At 41.0% G+C, this 18,369-nt stretch overlaps 1 protein-coding gene across 2 annotated transcripts in view; it reads right to left on the bottom strand.

The window, feature by feature from the left end:
- The window catches only part of PIP5K1B (phosphatidylinositol-4-phosphate 5-kinase type 1 beta), a 116,233-nt gene that overhangs the window by 43,079 nt on the left and 54,785 nt on the right, over window positions 1–18,369 (bottom strand). For both annotated transcript variants that reach the window (XM_019555158.1, XM_019555159.1), the window contains 4 exons: window positions 5,996–6,207; window positions 3,062–3,145; window positions 2,882–2,930; window positions 1,756–1,840 (listed from right to left, as the gene is read on the bottom strand). In XM_019555158.1, the coding sequence (XP_019410703.1) occupies window positions 1,756–1,840; window positions 2,882–2,930; window positions 3,062–3,145; window positions 5,996–6,207 (430 nt within the window). The remainder of the gene's footprint in view (window positions 1–1,755; window positions 1,841–2,881; window positions 2,931–3,061; window positions 3,146–5,995; window positions 6,208–18,369) is intronic.

Here is an 18,369-nt window from a genome sequence, read left to right as displayed (position 1 = left end):
CCCACTGGTCACAGGGCACCATGACAATTGACTTAGTCAATTACAACCCTCTGGGTTCAACCACGGAGCCATTTTCCCAGCCAGCGGATCATGGTGGACCTGAGGGTGCAGTTGGCCAGTTTTGCCAAGAGGTGACCATGGGATATCAGACAGAAGGCTTTTTTGAAGTCAAGATATATGACATCAATCTATTCTCCCTTGTCCAGGTGATAGGTCACCTGGTCATAAAAGGAAATGAGATTGGTCAAGCAAGACCTACCCGCAACAAACCTGTGCTGGCTATCTCAGGTGGCCCTGGGCTGTAGCTCCCCCTGGCTGAAGATCTGGGAGGAGCCAGGCAGGGTTATTTTGCCCCAAGTGGCACAATTTGCTCCACAACAAAGTACATGTCTGAGCATGTGCACTAAAGCAAAAAGCCCCAGTACAGAGAAAGGAAATGAGGAGTTCCCCATAATTTGTTCATTAAGGATTCCTCCATGTTCAGCTCTAAATAGAAACAATTTAGATTTAGCACGTCTGTAGCCCAGGTAAGAAATGCTTTGTTTGAACCGATGGCTTCTTAACTTGACAGTCAATTTCCCCTACACCATTTTTCAAAATGAAACAAAGTAAAGCAAGCCTGAAATTGGTTTCTTCATCTGGGACATTTGCAAACTCCTTTGTTTCACTTTTTAACTGTGCCAGATTATGATAAAAGACCTGTTGTGCTCTCTTTGGCAGAACCATGCAACTATGGCAATATTAACTTGTTCTTCTCTTTATGCAGCAAATTTGGATTCAAGAAAAAAAAACATGGTAGTTATTTGTTATTTCTCAAGTACTTGTGTGGGAATCCAGCTTCCTACACCCAAACAAAAGGTAATTACTGCAGTGTTATCTGTTCTATTCTCATGTACCAAGTCTGTGTTTCACTTCTTCACTGTTGAGAGAGAGAAGTGGAATCTTTAGCTGCTATAAACCTTCTTCCCCCACCCCACTGTAATTCCAAGTGTTATAGATCCTTATGCTCCTTTAAGTTAAAGACCTCAATGATTTTACAGTTGCTAAGAGTCATCATGGTTAATATCATTAATACATTTTTCAGCAAAATTAATTTTAGCTCAATGGAAAATTTGCAATGCCAGTGGCCCTCTCAAGTAACATATTTTTATAATCTTGGTGAAGTGTTTCACGTAAACTTTTTGGTTCTGTTTTCTCATTTTTACTCAAACAATTACTAATGACACCATTAATCATGAATTGAATTAGACAATTATGGTAAGGAGAAATGAAGGAATAATAGTTGAAACAGGTGTTTAGTTACAAAGAGGAGAGAATTTAGCAATTTAGATCTTCCCAACTCCTTAAACCATACCCTTTTTTATTGTACTAAAGTGCAAAATAGCAAAGCATATCAAAAAAGACGACGTGCATCCTTCCCAAACCTGCCAAACATAATGCTCAGTTGTTTAACCATTATTTATTTAGTTAGACAGTTTGAAATGAATAGGAGCCCCAAGGTGAATAAGGGCTGCAAACTGGACCTGTACTCAGCTTATATTTTTATATTCACAGTAATACTAAACAGGGTTTCCCTGTTAGTTCTCATCAAATATGTAATAAATAATAACCTAATTGTAGAGATATAGAAAAGAGTTCCCATTGGTTTCAGTGAAAGAAAGTTCAGGGTCTTGAAAGAGTCTTCACTAAAGAAGTGTGAAACGTAAATATACAAAGTATTAGGTTATCCAGGAGTAACAACCACCACCCACTTACCTTGAACTTTTTTGAAAACCCTGGAACTCATAAACTTTAAAAATCTGTCGGCATAAAAACTTGGTCTGTGAACTGAAACAGTGTCCTAGAAAACAGAAAGGGCTTTAAATTTACATTCTTCATACAGACATCAAAATGAACAAGAGAAAAACCTGACATCGTATTTTTCTTAACTTTTTCATGCCTTATTTGGTGGCTCATGGATGAAGATACAAAGATTTTGCTTTCTCATGCCAACTAGAAATTACTGTACAATTAACAACCATTATAATTAGTAATTGTACAACCTTTTTGTAATCCATGTATCACCATAAGCATTTAATATGATTCAATAAAATAAAATTCAACTCTGGATTTTTGATCAGCTGATATACTATGTGGCAAAATTTTGTCTTGCATTACATTCTATACAGCTGCACTGATGTTGATTCAGGAGGCACTCTAACTGTCTAATATAGTTTTCAATTAACTCTTGACTTAACTGGTAAATTAAGATTAGGGATAAAAACATCATCCTTTTATTCTAGTTGTGTTGTATTGTATTACATTTTTGGCCTGGTACCTAATTTGTCCAAAACCTGGTGAAGGAATCTAAGGGCTTCTTCTTACAGACGTTAAAAAACAGAACAAAGCGGCACCTTTTAACTCAGTGCGCTCCCATGCTGAGCCCAGCACGTGCCCAGAAGAACCATCACAACAGTTGGACCTGGCTTGCCCAGTGTCTGTATAGATCAGGCACTTTTATCTAATAGCTGATTGAAGTCCTGTTGAAGCACCAATCTATACAGATGCTGCAGAGCCAGGTCAAACTAACATGCTGCTTTTTCCAGTAAAGCGTGGTTGGTTGGTTTTTTTAATGTCTGTAAGCAGCCCTATTGTTCAGAGTTACAAGGAGGATTTTATTTTATTATTTATTTATTTATTGGTTAGATATGCACTAGGATGACAACTTGTCAGAAATTACAAAACTAAACTTACTAAGGAAAACTTATCAGGAAAAAGCACATTCAGTAGGTTGGATACCTTGGTGATAGGCAGATTATAAATGTAAAAGCTTGTATTTCCTCAGACAACAGTTATCAAAACTTTATCATAAAAAATTGTCAATTAAAAAAAAGATGCTTACCCCATCATAGACCAGCGCTTTCCAGGAATGTTCCAGCTTCTTCATTAACCTAACCACATATAAATAACATTAAAAAGTTTGTTGTGAAATGTTCTTGTTTTACAGCAATCTCACAAAAAAAGTTATTAACGTGACATTTTAAAGTGTAGCAAAACAGATGCATTCCAAACTGCCACTTACCTATAAGACTGCAGAATATCAATAATACCCATAAATAGAAGCAGCTTTTCTCCTTTATGACTCTTAGCTGGAATGCCTCCCATTCTGATGGCAACAACAAAATAAAGATATGAGATATTTTATAACAAAGATCTTTCTAAGGATGCCATAAAAGGTGATATTAAACATGACCTGCATCTTAGACAAAAAGGAATTACTAGTAAATTCATTAAGGTGGAGTGCTGAATGGCCTAAAAGCAAAGCCAGTTGAGGGTAGGACATTCAACCTCACTGATTGGAAACATGATCTTTCTTTTCAGCTCAGGTCCACAGGCTGCTGCTTGTTAAGGCAACCCCACGTCAGAGTTTCTATCCAAGGCAATAGTTCCTCACACTTCTGTATCATGTCCCATTTGAAGACTGCATTACATTATACAAACCTATCTTTATTCATTCTGAAGTAAGTATTGTTTCCCTATTCACAGACTGGGAGGTTAACATGATTTGCCTGAAGTCTCCTAGGAACACTAATGACAAACCCCAGAATAGAAGACTGGTCCCCTGATTTCTACTCCTTTATTCTAACTAGTATTGCTCCCTCTTCCACAGAAATACATTGAAAGGCGGGCTTAAACCAAATTTTATTTGTGATATCCTACTTTACAGACCTGTAAACAAAAAATAGGTCTATATTCTTTGTGGTAATAATTTGTAAGAGTTATGAAGAGCTTCTTTCCTAACTTAGCACCCCTAAAATGGGGTGCTTGAATTTTGCATTCTCAGAAAAATCAGATCCTAGATTTTTTTTTTCAGAAAAAAACCAGTCTCTTTGATCTGAGTTTCAGAAGTGATTAGTGATTTAAGGTGTCAAATAAAAAATCATTTAAAAGGTAGCCTAACTGATTTAAGCATTACAAATTGTTAATGTGGTCTGAACATCTTGGCTCCAATTTTTAGTTTATTTTTATTAACTTCTGTTAAATTCAATATACCCTCTAAACTGTTAGTGAGAAAATACCATCAAAAGATGCAACATCTCATTTTCTAATGAAGCCCAAGAAAAGTAATAATATACTCCTCAGACATCCAACAAGAATAAAGTTGACAGTGTTTAATATTTCAGATATTTCTAAGATTCAAAATTAAATACCAAAATGATAAATAGTTTGAAAGCCAAAACACAAAATCACTGCTCAGGCTTTCCTACTGTATCACAACAATGCACCTGAATGTACTTGAAAAGTGACCTGCAAATGAGAAAGCAAGTACGATAACTTGCAATTTCATAATTCTGTTTTTACTGAAAAAAAAATTAATTCTATTAAACAGTGTTTCCTTGGATGTCAAGCTACCACTAAGAAGGAACCACACTCCATTCAATGGGTGGCAGCTCCTCAACAACATAGAGCAACAACAGTACACAATAGTTTTGTTTCGAATGCAAGGGAAGAAAGCAATGAGAGCAGGTGGGATTCAGAGAGGCACAAGTACTTAATGCACTGTAAAATCCAAGTAGACTAACTAGCAAAAGTATCTCATAAACATCTGGGTGACCTAACAGCTTATATTAGACTGACTGTCATAGGACATTAAAAATAAGTGACTCAGAACCTAACAGCCGTATTTCTGCATGTAATATCATAGGATTTTTGAAGACAAAGTGTTGGTTTTGAGAGTTACTTGAACAGAATATTTCCAACAGTACACAGCTCCTATCACCATTCTTGAGCATCAGTCCAGTTATGAGTCATATACTTATTTTATGCAAATAAGAGTAATTTCATACTTGTAGGGCAAAATACAGCTCTTTGTCTAAACCCATATTCTAGTACTTTAAACACAAAACTATGCCAATATGAAGTAGTATTATTCTCCCATTAATCTGCTGTAGGTTTAAGCATGTAACACTAATGGTATTTACCCAGATACCTCCCTGGTGAACCCAGAAAAGTAAAACCTTTTCCAAGTGAAATTAAGTCTCTGTTATTAAAACAAGGATTGATTATACAGAATAGGAATGCTGACTGCAACTCTCATTAGCACTGAACATGAATCGGGGAAGAGAATATTCTGTGGAGACACATACTTGAAATGAAGACAAATGGAGCACTTCACCCTTTTCAATTACATCCTTAAAATTCTCAACAGCTTAAGGAATGCTATTGCATATAGAGGCAGTAGAAGTGCTGTCTTCTGAGCATAATATAAATAAAAGGTTTTTGATCACTGTAGTTATTAAAGATCCCATGGCACCATTTATAAGCATAAGAGTCTTAACACCAAAGTCTTGGCTGAATTCCAGCCTGGCTAACTACAGCCTGCCTACCTACATTTCCACTGCAGTTTCAATTAGGGAGAGAAACAAGCCAACATGTTTTCAGCTGTGCTATAGTGCTCATTTGAGAAGTTGAAATATCAGTCTTGCTTCTCCTGAAAGGTGACTGCACCTCAGCATTTGGTGAAACATTTTCTGTGTATTCAGTGAGAAAACTTCTTTGGGATGACAAACTCTAATAATTTAATTAGTAATTAACAGGTTTAGCTTATAAGGCTGTTTCAAGTTGCAGTGAAATGGCATGTGGGGCTTTTCTAATGGCAGTTTCATAACACATCTTTTATAAGAGAATTAACATATGTGCAGATAAATTGATTTGAATCATAACCACAATTCCTATAATGTATTTAAGACAATGAAGAAAATGGCGTTTTTATTTTTGGATCTCTAGGGAACCTCGGTGATAAAGGCTTTGAACATTTTTTTTTTTTTTTTTTTAAAAGGAAAGAAAAAAGAATCCGCACCCCTCTCTTCAGTTTTCTTAAGCTTTACAGTCACTTACGTAATCTTGGATGGGAGAAAGTTCAATTTGAGATTTCATTCAGCAACAGAACAGCCCAAATAAATAAGGCAGATAAATTCCAATGGTCACTTTTTAACAGCAAGGTTTGTAGACTTACGTATTTGTAGCTTCTGTGAGAACAGAGTCGCCAGACTTCCCAGGCCCCTGTATGGATTCCATGGCTGTAGAATAGAGAACTTTCTGTCCCCCAGGACGTTTAGCATCAGATGCATTCTGGGAACTCTCTCCATCCTTCTCTCTTGTGATGCTGTCCAATGTATGGATTCCCAGCAGCAGACTATAATCCATGATTTTAAAACTTTCCAACACCTGTTAAGGAAGGAGGACTTTTTGCACCATAACATAAAAAATGACTATATAACTGTATTTCTCATAATTAAAAAGTATGTAGAATACAATGGCCTCCTCTGACTTGGGTGGTTTGCAAAACGTAAAGGCAAATTTTAATGTTTGACACTAGTGTGGCACCAGAGGCAGATCTGGGGGGTTGGGGATGCACTGATGCACTTGCACCCCTCCTGCTTTGATTCCTACTTCACCCAAAGTTTAAAACCAACTGCCTGGCAGTGGCAGCACACACAGGGGAGGTGTGTGGGGCATGTACTCCCTGGATTTGTGCATGGGGCAAGGGTGGGCTGCCCACTGCAGTCTCAGTGCTAGGGGCTGCGCTGGCCTTTTTCCCATGGGGGAGGGGCTCCAAGCAGGTGGGGGTAGGGCAGGCAGCAGTGGTGCTGGGAGGTGTGGATGTGGGGTGGGCTACAGCTATCCCAAATTCGCCGTAGCCACCCCTCCCAGCACCGCTGCTGCCCCTACTGTCCTGCCCCAGCCCCCTGAGCACAGCCCTGGCCCAGCACCCCCATCAGAAAGAGGCTGGCACAGCCTCTAGCCCCAAGCCCCAAGCCCTCCCTCACCCTGCACACATCTGCGGGGCACATGCCTTCCACACCTCCTCCAGGGGTGCGTGCCCTCACCAGGCACCATACCATGTGTCCTCCTTGTCAAAATCCTAGAGCTGTCAATGCATGGCACCTTTTGCCTGAGGGTCTCAAATCAATTTACAACCATCAATAAACTAGCCACTGCAAACCCCATTTTAAATATGGGGGAAGCAAAGGCACAAGGGGCTGAAGATGTAGTAATACAGTCTGCAATCAAAGGGAGTTTGCCTCTCAGTAACTTCTTCCATTTAGAGTGAAGGAACGTTTAAGGCAGTTATCTTATGCACTGACCACAATATATATTTACGATCATAGTAACACATGAAAGGACATTCTGCTTAAATATATATAAAATCAAATTTGCAAAAAAATCCTTAACGAGGAAGAATTTCAAAAGGCGAGAAGGACAGTTGGCTGCTCAGTCCTATTTGAAATCAATGGGATTTGGGTGAATAACTCCTCTTTTGTGTCTTTGAAAATCTCTCCTTGGCACTCCAAAAGGGACAGACTTTATACTTGAAACATGACTTGGAGATTAACCAACCTCATCCCCTGCTCTTATTAGCCATTTTGCCTCCCTGGTTTTAATAAGTTCAACCTCCCCATTTAAGTTCACATACAGGCATAAACTTCTGTTACACCAATATGAATCCAGAGAATGCCATTAGAGGAGGGGGAAAAAACCTATCATCATCTGTATTAAGTCATTTAAAATGTGAAAAAGGCAAAATGAAGCAGCTCCTAAGTACAGTTAATAATACACAAAAAAATCACCTGCAGGCAGATATTATATCAAAACACATTGCATGGAAGCCTTGCTTGGCACAGGGGAGACAACCCATTTAATTTGCTGTAATCTCAGGGAGATATCTGCAGCAAAGCAAGTCTTCTTTACTCTAATGCAGCCCAGCAGTGATTTCACTGCCAAAATGTCTTACTGATAATGTTGTAATCCTTGGCACTGAATTGTAAAAATGTATGTCATTTTATGTGGCACAAGACCAATTCGATTTTACAGAGACAACAAATAAAACACATTAAGTTTAGGCGTGGTAGTTTATCAGAGCATAAATATTTTACACAAAAACCTTAGACCAAGTTTTGAACTCTCATGCACTTTTTATATCTTCAGAACTGGGGTGATTAGGAAAGCATTCAAGATGCTTTAGAGATACAGTAAGCAGAAGAGGCAACTCCACCAACTATATAACTGTCTTTTTTACTGTTTTTATACACACACACACAACCTACTTTATCGCATTGTATTTCTACTCACTACAAGCTACAAATGCAACATTAGCATTTTATCTCCATTCTTTACCTATCTTGCATTTTGTGGTACTATCCTGAATAGCTTTTTACATTTCTTCAATGATAATCATCAAGGCCCACTGTTAATAAGGGAAGATTTGCATAGGGTCTTGCACTGGAACTAAAGGCAGAAAGGTCTTGTCTAATCTGGAGCTCTGGGATAGGGGTATTGTGAACATCGCAGGTTGCTGAACAGGGAAACCTAGGAAAATAACCTAGGTTTCAAGAAGAGAAGAAGAAAAAAGTATCTTTGAATTCTTAAATGTCTGAGATGCATCTATCAGCATCCTCATCTCATTCTCACTGGTAAAGATACCAATAGATGATCTTGGACCATAAAATAAAAGGCATATTCTTGATTACCACGATGACATAAGGAACATATTTCATTACTCATAATGAGGGAATGATGGTTATTAAACACATCCAGTTTTGGGGAACTAGAAATCATGAACTGCAAAGGTAGGTAATAGAATTCTTCTTGCAACTGCCACAATGAATTAAATTAAAAAAGAGATCTACTGGGGTTCTCAGTACAAATATTTTTAATGTTGTACATATATATTTTATTCAGCTACAAGACTTGGATGCATACCACAGAAAACAGAAAGAATGAAGATGCTTAGCTGATTACAAACAATAAAATAGTTTATCCTTCTGAAAGTATTACACCTGTATTATAGTTATTATCAATGTATATGAGAATCTTGATTTCATAAGCTAAACATAACTGGGAGCACGAATGCCATTCTCATTTGAATACTTTAAAGTAATTCCATTTAGCACTCTTTTTTTTTTTTTGGTTTAGCCAAATATAACTTTGCATCCTCCATCCCTTTTGGATTAGATAATTAGTACAGTGGAACCATAAAGTAAGTGTAACATCATTTTAATATCTGATACAGTGCAATGAAAGATGATATACCCTGCCTCCCCTTCTGGAGGAATATACCAAATTTAATTGCATACCACATGCACATTTTTCAATCAACAAAGCAGCCCTCCTAAATGTATATCTTATGCAGAAGTTGATTTTCATCACATGGAGAAGTAGAAGGATGAAGATACTGTGCTACAAAATGGCTGCCAATTACACTCTCAGCCAGCAAGAAGGAGGAGGCAGAGTCAACTGTATGCTTCATGGGCACTCTCAAATTTGCAGCTCAGCCAAAAAACTACTGCAAATAGAGCAGCTGTGAAAGAGGTAATACTGGACCCTGCCCACTTCTACCTATTGTCTCAGCAAGAGCTGTCAGCTACGGGTGCGCAAAATGGGCTGTATTTGATTTGGATTTCAGATTCAGGCCGAATCAGGGACAGTGATTTGATTTATTGATTCGGATCACTGTTCCCGATTTGATTCGTCTGAATCTGAATCTGAAGATTCAAAGAATCAGTGATTCGGCCATAGACACAGCTTTACATACCTTGAGGTACCAGGCATGGTTCACGATCTCTGCGATGCTGGGGTGCATGGAGTGTCCTACAGGAGCACGGGGGAGTCCCCCGCATGCTCAGTGGCAAACCCAGAAGTGGACCAGAAGTACTTCTGGTCCACTTCTGGGTCTGCCAGGGAGCAAGCTGGGGGCCCCTCCGCACCACCCCTGGCTCAGCAATCAGCTGTGGGGGTACCCCGGGTGCTCCCCCAGACCCAGGAGGCACTAGTCCCTGAGCAAAGGGGAAATGGAGGGGAGGGGGAGAAAGAGGCCCAGCACGCTCACCAGCAGACCCAGAAGTGGACTGGAAGTGCTTCTGGTCCACTTCTAGGTCTGCTGCCAAGCATGCTGGGGACCCCCCACCACACTTCTGTAGGATGCTCCATCCACCCCAACATCACAGCATTCATGAGCCGCCTCCTACCTTAAGGTATGTAGAAAAAAATGTAAAGCTGTTTCTATGTCTGAATCCTTCTGAATCAATTTGGAGAGTTCCGATTCCATTTGGAGAGATTAAAGTGTTTCCTGATTTGATTCAGATTTGAAGATCAGACCACTGAAATCGGGCCAAATCTCTGCCGAACTGAATCAGGGACCAAAGCTTCACACAGCCCTACTGGTAGCCACTTTGCAGAAGAACCTCTCCATGAAAAAGCCAGTTCTGGGCCATGACTCTAGAAAAATCTGTTCCCCCCTGTATTGCACTTTCCAAAAAAACAAAGTGTGTGTCTTATTTGCGGGCGTCTGATGTAGCGAACCTCTTTTAGTTCTGACTACACTGATCCACTATCTTTTGCCCCAGTTCCTGGCACTAAAACTAACTAAAAATCTCACTGCCTGCCTGTACTCTTATTCCAGAATCTTTTAAACTAAAAAGTGTAACGTAAGACGTATATGTTATCTAGGTATTCTAAGACTTCTGGAAGCTGAAGTCAGTATCAATGTAATATTTTCTTCCTGGACACATCCTGAGAACCTATTCTTACATGTTGCATCAACTGTAAATTCTACTGCTGGGGTTTTCTTCCATACTTGGTTTTTTGTTTTGTTTTTTTTAGATATTTCAGTGCATGAATCAACTTAACTTGATCTTATGCAGATCCTAAATAAGATGAATACTTTTAGTATGTGTAACCTTCCTAGCTTGCTGCAATATGTGATAATCTGGCAAACCACATAAAGCTCCAAAATAAGTCTTGCCGGTTGGTATGATATGCATGTCTGATGATCACTGTTGCTATATATTTGCTAATCAAAGCAGCAAAACTTGATGCAAATCCATAGCCTAACTTTAGCTCCATTTCCTCATTTGGTTCAAAGGACAATACAACTGTGAAAGCACAATAAAGTAGAATGTGCAGAACAGTCAGAACGTCAGTGTCAATAAACAGTCTTTGTCTAGACAATTTTATTTTGTGCCAAATTCTGAAGTCCTCATTCATGTAGGACTTCCACTAATGTTAATGAAACTTCACCTAAATATAGACTAAGAAGTTTCAGATGTAATATTAGAGAAAGAGGTGGGGAAAGTCAACTAAACGTAAATTGTGTTTCATATAGAAGATTATTTTTTTCATGCATAAGTGTTAATGCGAATTAACAGCTTTAGTTTCACCTACCACTTATGTGACATGATGCAGTAAATTATTTTATTTCAATACACTCAGTACCCCAGAGGAGCTACAAAAAATCCAGTTTTGTAGCCCCTTTTCATGTTGAATAGCATTTGGGAATAGTTCCATTAACTTAAGTGGGACTACTTGTGTGAGCAAGTGCTCTTAGCTGCTGAATGAGGTCATAATGTAGAGAAGGAAAAAAATCTCATGCAGAAATCGTGATACCATCAACAAATACCAAAATAGCAAAGCACTAATAAAGCCATGACAATAGATGGTGACAATAGATGACAACCACTAAAACCATGACAACAGATGACAACCATGACCGGGCTCTGTAGAAGCAAGTACTAACCCCCACAAATATTCACCCTCTATGGTTATTGTACAAGGTAGAAACTGTGAAGATGACTCAATTTCTATTATTTTGCACTTTGCTTTTAAATGCATACCAACAGCACAATAAAGGTAGTTTTGCAAGAAGTTTCTGGATTTACTGTTATTCAGGCACACATTTATTTTGGCAGATACACACTGTATTACTATATTTACTCAATTCCAAGACAAGGTCTCCTCCATTTAACATGAGGGGAAGCCCCTCATCTTAGAATTGAGTACAAGGGGATGGGAGGGAGGTGGGGGTGAGCAGGCAGCTGCTGTAGGTTGAGCTCCAGTCCTTACCTGGAGTTGGAGCCAAAGTCATAGCTGCTATCTGCCTCCCAACTTCCCCTGCCACCTCTTTATCCATCTTCCCCTGTACCTTCTGCTCCCCCACCTGCCCCTCTCCTCCTCCCCCTTGCTCCATCCATGCTGCAGCCTGAGGCACTGAGCATGGCCCCAGCCCAGCTGCATAGCAGCAGTGCACAGCCCATATAACTGCTATACAGGCTGTGCTGCAGCCATGCTCCATGCCCTATGCTAGAATGGGGACAAAGCCTGCTGGTGTGGAGCAGAGGCTGGGGGGAGAAGCATCGAGCAGAAACTGGGGGGGGGGGCAGACACAAGCAGAAGGTTAAGCTACTTGACCTTCCCATACCATCTGCCTCCCCACTGCCTACCCCACTACACCAGTAGGGGGAATGCATCAAAGATGACCCTCCAATAACTAGTTTCCAAACATGAAAAAAGTATAATACATTTATAATTTTTTCATGTACAGAATCGAATTACTGGGGGGTCCTCTTAAATTCAGGACCATCATTGATTTGAGTAAAAATCAGTTTGAGTATTGAGAATGTGAGTTAACAGGAATTATAAGTCATTTAACTGGCACACTGATACAGGTCTGTTTTCCTCCATCACTGTTAATACATAAAACACTAGCCCTAAAGATCCTGTAGGCACTGGAATGTCACCTGGCAAGGATACTAATGCTTACAGGATGGTCCGAGCTGGTGGGGAATGTCTAGATCCTATTCCCCAATTACTGTTTGATTCTTAACTCATGGTTTTCTTACAAAAAAGAACCAACAAACCAACAGCCAATAGCAGAGTTATCAGTGATGGAGCACAAACTGAATTAATTGTTCATATTAGCAAAAAGCAGAAAATACTGTAATGAAGTAATAAAAGAAAAATCTCTCTCTGTTCTAGTGCACTGCCATTTGGAAATACATAAAGAGCTTTTTGGTTTACATTCAGTTGAATTACATTCTATTTATTGCTCCCTGGTGCAGCATTTGCATGTGCACCTAGGACTGCAGCATGTTGAGCCAGGGTGGTGCAGCCCTGCTGGCAGGGAGCCTGGGAGGTCAGCCTGCCAGTCTGGAGCTGCTCCACCCAGGCTTAACATGCTGCAGAGAAGCTGGCTGGGGCATGAGGGTGCTACAGTGCAGGCCTAGCTGATAGGCACTGGTCAGAGTACATACGTTTGTTGCTGTGGAGTAAATAACTCCACTGTAGAATAGTACTTGTGGTAGTACTATCCTACAGCAAAGTTAATTAGTTTGCTGTGGCGTAATAGTTCCGCTTCTGTAGATGGTGACACTTTACTGCAGAGCTAATTAGGCAACTTTGCAGTAAGCGCTCGTATAGATGCACCCTGTGAAAACAAAATTACTTAGGGTATTTACAGGTGTTACATTTACACTGGTCTAAGTCAGGAGTTGGCAACCCCCTGCACCAGAGGTGCACCAATATCTTGGTGCCATATCAGATCAGAACCGATTAAAGGAAAATTGACATTATCAGCTACCGGTTTTTTTTGGGCCAATGTAGTTGATAATGTCACCAATAAATATAATATGCCTTCTGGCCAAGGCCCCTGGACACCACATGCTTGTATGCATGTAGTCAGGAATGCAGCTGGGCAGCGTGGAGAGCAGCACCTTGCAGGTAAGTCTGTGGAGGGAAAGGGGCGTGGGGGGATAGAGATTCCCTCAATGAAGGGGGAGTGGGGTAGGGGTTGGGGTGCTGCCCAGTCAGGACAGTGAGTGTGACCCAGGGCCAGGACAGGGTGCAGGATGGAGCCATAGGCAGTGTGTCCAGGAGGTACAGGGGTGAGGGGGGCAGCTCCCCACTGTGTGCACCCCTGAGGGAGGCATGAAGGACATATGCCTGCCCCAGATGTATATGCAGGAAGCATGCAGGCTGTGAGCTCGGGTCTCTTTGCTCTGCTACCTTTGCCCTAGGGGCTCTGTGTCAGCTGCGCGTTCCCTGCCTGCCCAGCAGCAGTGGGGACAGCGAGTTGTGCCTTCTGCTGCCAGGTGAGCAGGGGACATGTGGCCAAAGCAGGACCCCCAGGGCAAAAGCAGCAGAGCAGAGAGCCCTGAGCCCACAGTGGGCAGCCCACATCCACCCTTGCCCCACTTGGCTCCACTCTTGTTAAAAGCATCCCCATGCTTTAAAATGGTGGCAGTGGTGCTTGAATGAAAGCTCATTTGACTAGCTTTAGTTCAAGTATGCCCACTGCCATTTTTAAAGTGCTGGGATGCTCATCCCCTGGACAAGTCACCCGTAGATCCATTCTGCCCCCACCCTGGGTCTCATTCACCGCCCTGGCTGGGCAGCACCCCAGCCTCAGCCCCTGCCCCTGCCCCACTCCCTCCCTTGCCATGGGGGCCTCAATCTGCTCCCCCCATGTCCCTTCCTCTCCACAGACTTACCTGCAGGATGCAACTCTCCACGCTGCCCAGCTGCATTCCTGTAAATCGGTTATAGGATCGGTATTGGCAATATGGCTGGTTAATAATTGGCCAAAAAAATCTTTATTGGTGCATCCCTAACTAGCACACGTGCCAGTGCGTGGCACATGAAGACATTCTGCTTGGGACACCAGCCCTCAGGGCGGAAGGTGGGAGAGCCGTAAGAGGCCCAATTTACTTTTGGCAGTGGAGCCCCGGCCTCTTCCCTGAGGCATACACACATCTGCCACAAGAAATGAGCTAAGGCGGGGCTCCATGGACCCCAGTGCAGCTGCTTGCAGCCTCCCCACCACCTGCTGAGAGCAGCCTGGGCTCCATGGTGGGTAGCAGGGGCCTTCCCAGAGATTGGGCTGGCTTTTGCAGGCAGCTGGGAGGCTGCTAGTGGCTATAATGGGGTCCACAGAACCCCAATCTGGCTTGTTGCTGGTGGCAGGTGCATGCACTCCTTGGGGCAGATGGCAGGGAGGGGGCTGAAGCTGTGCTGCCACAAGGAGGATCAGGACCCTTGTGGCTCCTCCACTATCTGCCCCGGCATGCCAACATCATACAAGCAGACATTATAGGGGGTTTTGGCACTTTGCACAAAAAAATTGCTGACCCCTGGTCTAAGTGAATGTAGCTTGATCTAAAGCCACAAGACTAGGTCAGGTAAAAATGGCAAACACAACATAAACCTAAGTTGCATCTGAGACTGTACTTATGAGACTGATGGGGGTAGACCAGTTTATCAAGTGCCTGTACTGTTCCTTAGTGACCACTATTGCAACTAATTCAGGATAAACCAGACTTTATCCTGAGGTTTAAAGCCTCATTTGTTGCCTGTACCATATATAGCTGGAGGGTGGGTTCTGTAAATATGGCATGTTGCTTGCTGTGGGCTACTATATATAGCACATGCAAAGCAGTCAGTGTTGCAAAACATCCTCATTATGGAATGGCTACATAAATGTCTCACAGAAGTTAGTCCTACAAGAACATGAAATACACATTTAACTTTCAAGTTTTAGCCACAGGTCATTTCTTTTCTAACAATACGCTGTTGATAGGACCCACATCCAATTGCAACCAATAGTGCAATCTTCTCAATCCTTTCCAGCTGAATTCTACATGGTAAAACCAATACCGTTGAGGTTAAAAAGTGAATGAAAGTGAAATATGCCGACTTCAACTCAAAATAATGGTTTCTTAAAATAATGAAAATGTCTACCTGAAGCCCAAATGACTCATTTTGATAGTTTTCTCACAGCAACTTTCCCTAGGGCTGCCCAGCTTCTGGGCAGCTGGGGTCCTTTCTGCCACGCAGGCTACCTGGGCACACATCATACAGGGAGAGCTCACTGGTCGCCTGCAGCAGTGGACTGCGATTTGGACATAGCTGCCTTAGATCTACAGGGGGTTACTTTGCACTTCAGCTAATATGACGAGACCAGAATCTGGCCCATAAGCATCACTCTGACAGCATCAACTATGAGCTACAGCACATAAGGATCAGGCACAGGGAAATCAGACAAAAAATAAATAATGAGTTTTACACAGGACAACAGAATATAGGCCTCTACCCCAAGTGCACCAGACACACAATGTTCCCCCAGCCCTATAAGCTCCAGTCTCTACCACCAACCCTGTGCATGAAGGCTGGAAAAGAAGAATGCTTGGATCTGACATTTCTATGGGAAAGGATGCCTTTGTCCTTAACTCTGAAGTTTTTTGCTTTTGCAAGCTCTTATTAATGTAGCTCTTTTAAAATTAAATTTCCTCAGTGAAGTTCACAGTGTTCTTTGCTAATATAATAAAAGAAAATACAAACCGTGACAAGCAATACATCCCTCCCTAGTAAGAAACAGCATGAAATGACTGTCCTGTTCTTAAAAACACATGACGACAACATAAATTAACTGCCACAGTTTCTGTAATAGCTATTTTGAATTTCTGGTATCAATGGGTTTACTATTCTACTAATAATTTACAAATGGAGACTGCAATTTTAGACTAGTTTAAAGATTCCTCTTAATTTATGATGTTTGATTTTGGTAGAGAGAGATAAAACTGCCAAATAAGCTTGTCACTTGTTTTATTTTCCTGATTCACTGACTCCAGAAAGGGGAATATTTCTTAGTACCACGTGTTGTAAATGCAGTCAGAACGGGGAGGGGGGACCCAAACAAACCCCCCACCCCACACAAATCGTCATTTGTGGCAACCTAATTAAAAGTTCTTCAGGTCAAATTTAGCCAATGGAATACGTGAGCCCAACTTCCTCTTTAGGAGTTGTACACAGTCACTTAAAAGCTGAAATCAGCCCTTTGGCTTTATGTCCTAATTAAAATATGCAGTACCTCAACAGGAATTGTTATCCAAATCCAGGTGGAAAGTGGCACAAGCCCCTGCTCTCCTCACCAGTCTTGAATTGGTTTATGTGGCATTCACATATTCATTTTCATCCTCAGGATACTTTAACCATTAACTCAATCCTCACAGTACTCCTGTGGGGCATCAAATTAGCATCCTAATTTGAAAATGGAAAAGACTGGGCTTAAAGGTTAAATGATTTGCCAGCACACCAAAGCAAATCTTGAGACTTCAACAATTTTTAGTTCCCTGACTTGCTGTCAGCTCATACTTCTTACTCAACAAAATGAAGGTTGAGGCTGCCTGAGAAATTTTTATAGAAAGTAACATAAAATCCAATTTTTCTCATAACGTTGGAAAAGATATCCCTTGTGAGAAATAAGAATGTAATGCATCGTCAGGAACAATTTGTCCCTTTCTAGGTCATTAGCATTTTGACTGACAGCTTTTTTTCACATTTGTAAAACCGCCTCTGTAGAAACAGTAAACCTCACTGCTTACCAACAGACAGTAGCCTTCTTATTTCAACACTGTGGTAAACAGACTATTTATGTAAAATGACATTATTTCTTCATTGTGTAAAGATATTTAAAATCAATCCACTACATAGTCTATATTAATACCATGTCATAACAAACAAACAACCCCCCACCTCCACCTTCAAACCCTACACTTAGTTTAAAACTTTGACTCCAGCATTTTGGATGTTTCCTTTACTATTCTTTACAGTAAAAACAAACAAAAAAAAATCATTAGGAAGTCCCAATTTTTTCCCCATGCCAGAGATCTCTGGAGAATCATCCTTAGAAACCCCTTCAGTTTTTCCTTTTACTTGGAACGCTCATAAACACTGATTATCATAACAGTTTGGTGACACATGTATCTATTTAGAAATGTTTAGAAAAGTCAGTGCATAGCACGGATATGTTTTTTTGTTTCTAAAGAAGATGGGTGACATATTCCAAAATTCACATAAATAAATTCAGACAGGAGATGCCTTTCTGTAGTCCCTAAAGTCATATCACTTAGTAAATATTTTATTTATAAGCAATTACAAGTTTTCACAGAGAAGCACAAGGAGACTCTTACAAGAATCTTTTGCTTCCTTTTGACCAGAGTAGGAAAATGCTAGAGGAACAGGGGGGCAGGAAATGTCCCCATATTTGGCCATGTGGATTTTCATCTCCCTCTGGGAGAACATTGGCCTCTGAGTATTACGGAAACCTGATGCTACTCATCCAGTTTTTTTCCAACCATCAGAGTTATAACGTGGATTAACCAACTTTGTGATATAAAAGAACCGTAGACAATTTCATTATTCCAGACCTCTAATCTTTTTGCCCAAAAGATCCCAGTTCCAGGGTCACGGCCCTACTTTATGTGCAAACCTGTACACTATAATTTAATTTCCTTGGGACTCATGTGCCATTAATAAGCACTGAGACCTCATTTGGGGTCATGACCTCCCAGTTTAGAAACTGAAGGTCTAGACTATGGTGGGAAGGAAGAGGCTCACTTCACTGTGGGGCCAGAATTATGGCACAAGGGTATGTGGGAAGTATGACTGTTTAAGGAGTATTGTAGAAGGTCAAAAAAGGTTAGAATATGTCTGGGGAGCAAACAGCATTAGGAGTGGAAAAAGAGCAACAGGTCTGATAACTGGAAGGGCTGCAGGATC

This window comes from Crocodylus porosus, unplaced genomic scaffold (assembly GCF_001723895.1).
Source record: "Crocodylus porosus isolate Cpor-Errol unplaced genomic scaffold, CroPor_comp1, whole genome shotgun sequence".
Classification (NCBI taxonomy): Eukaryota; Metazoa; Chordata; order Crocodylia; family Crocodylidae; genus Crocodylus; species Crocodylus porosus.
Note: the sequence above shows the minus strand (reverse complement) of the source record. Positions and strands in the feature narration are given on the sequence as shown.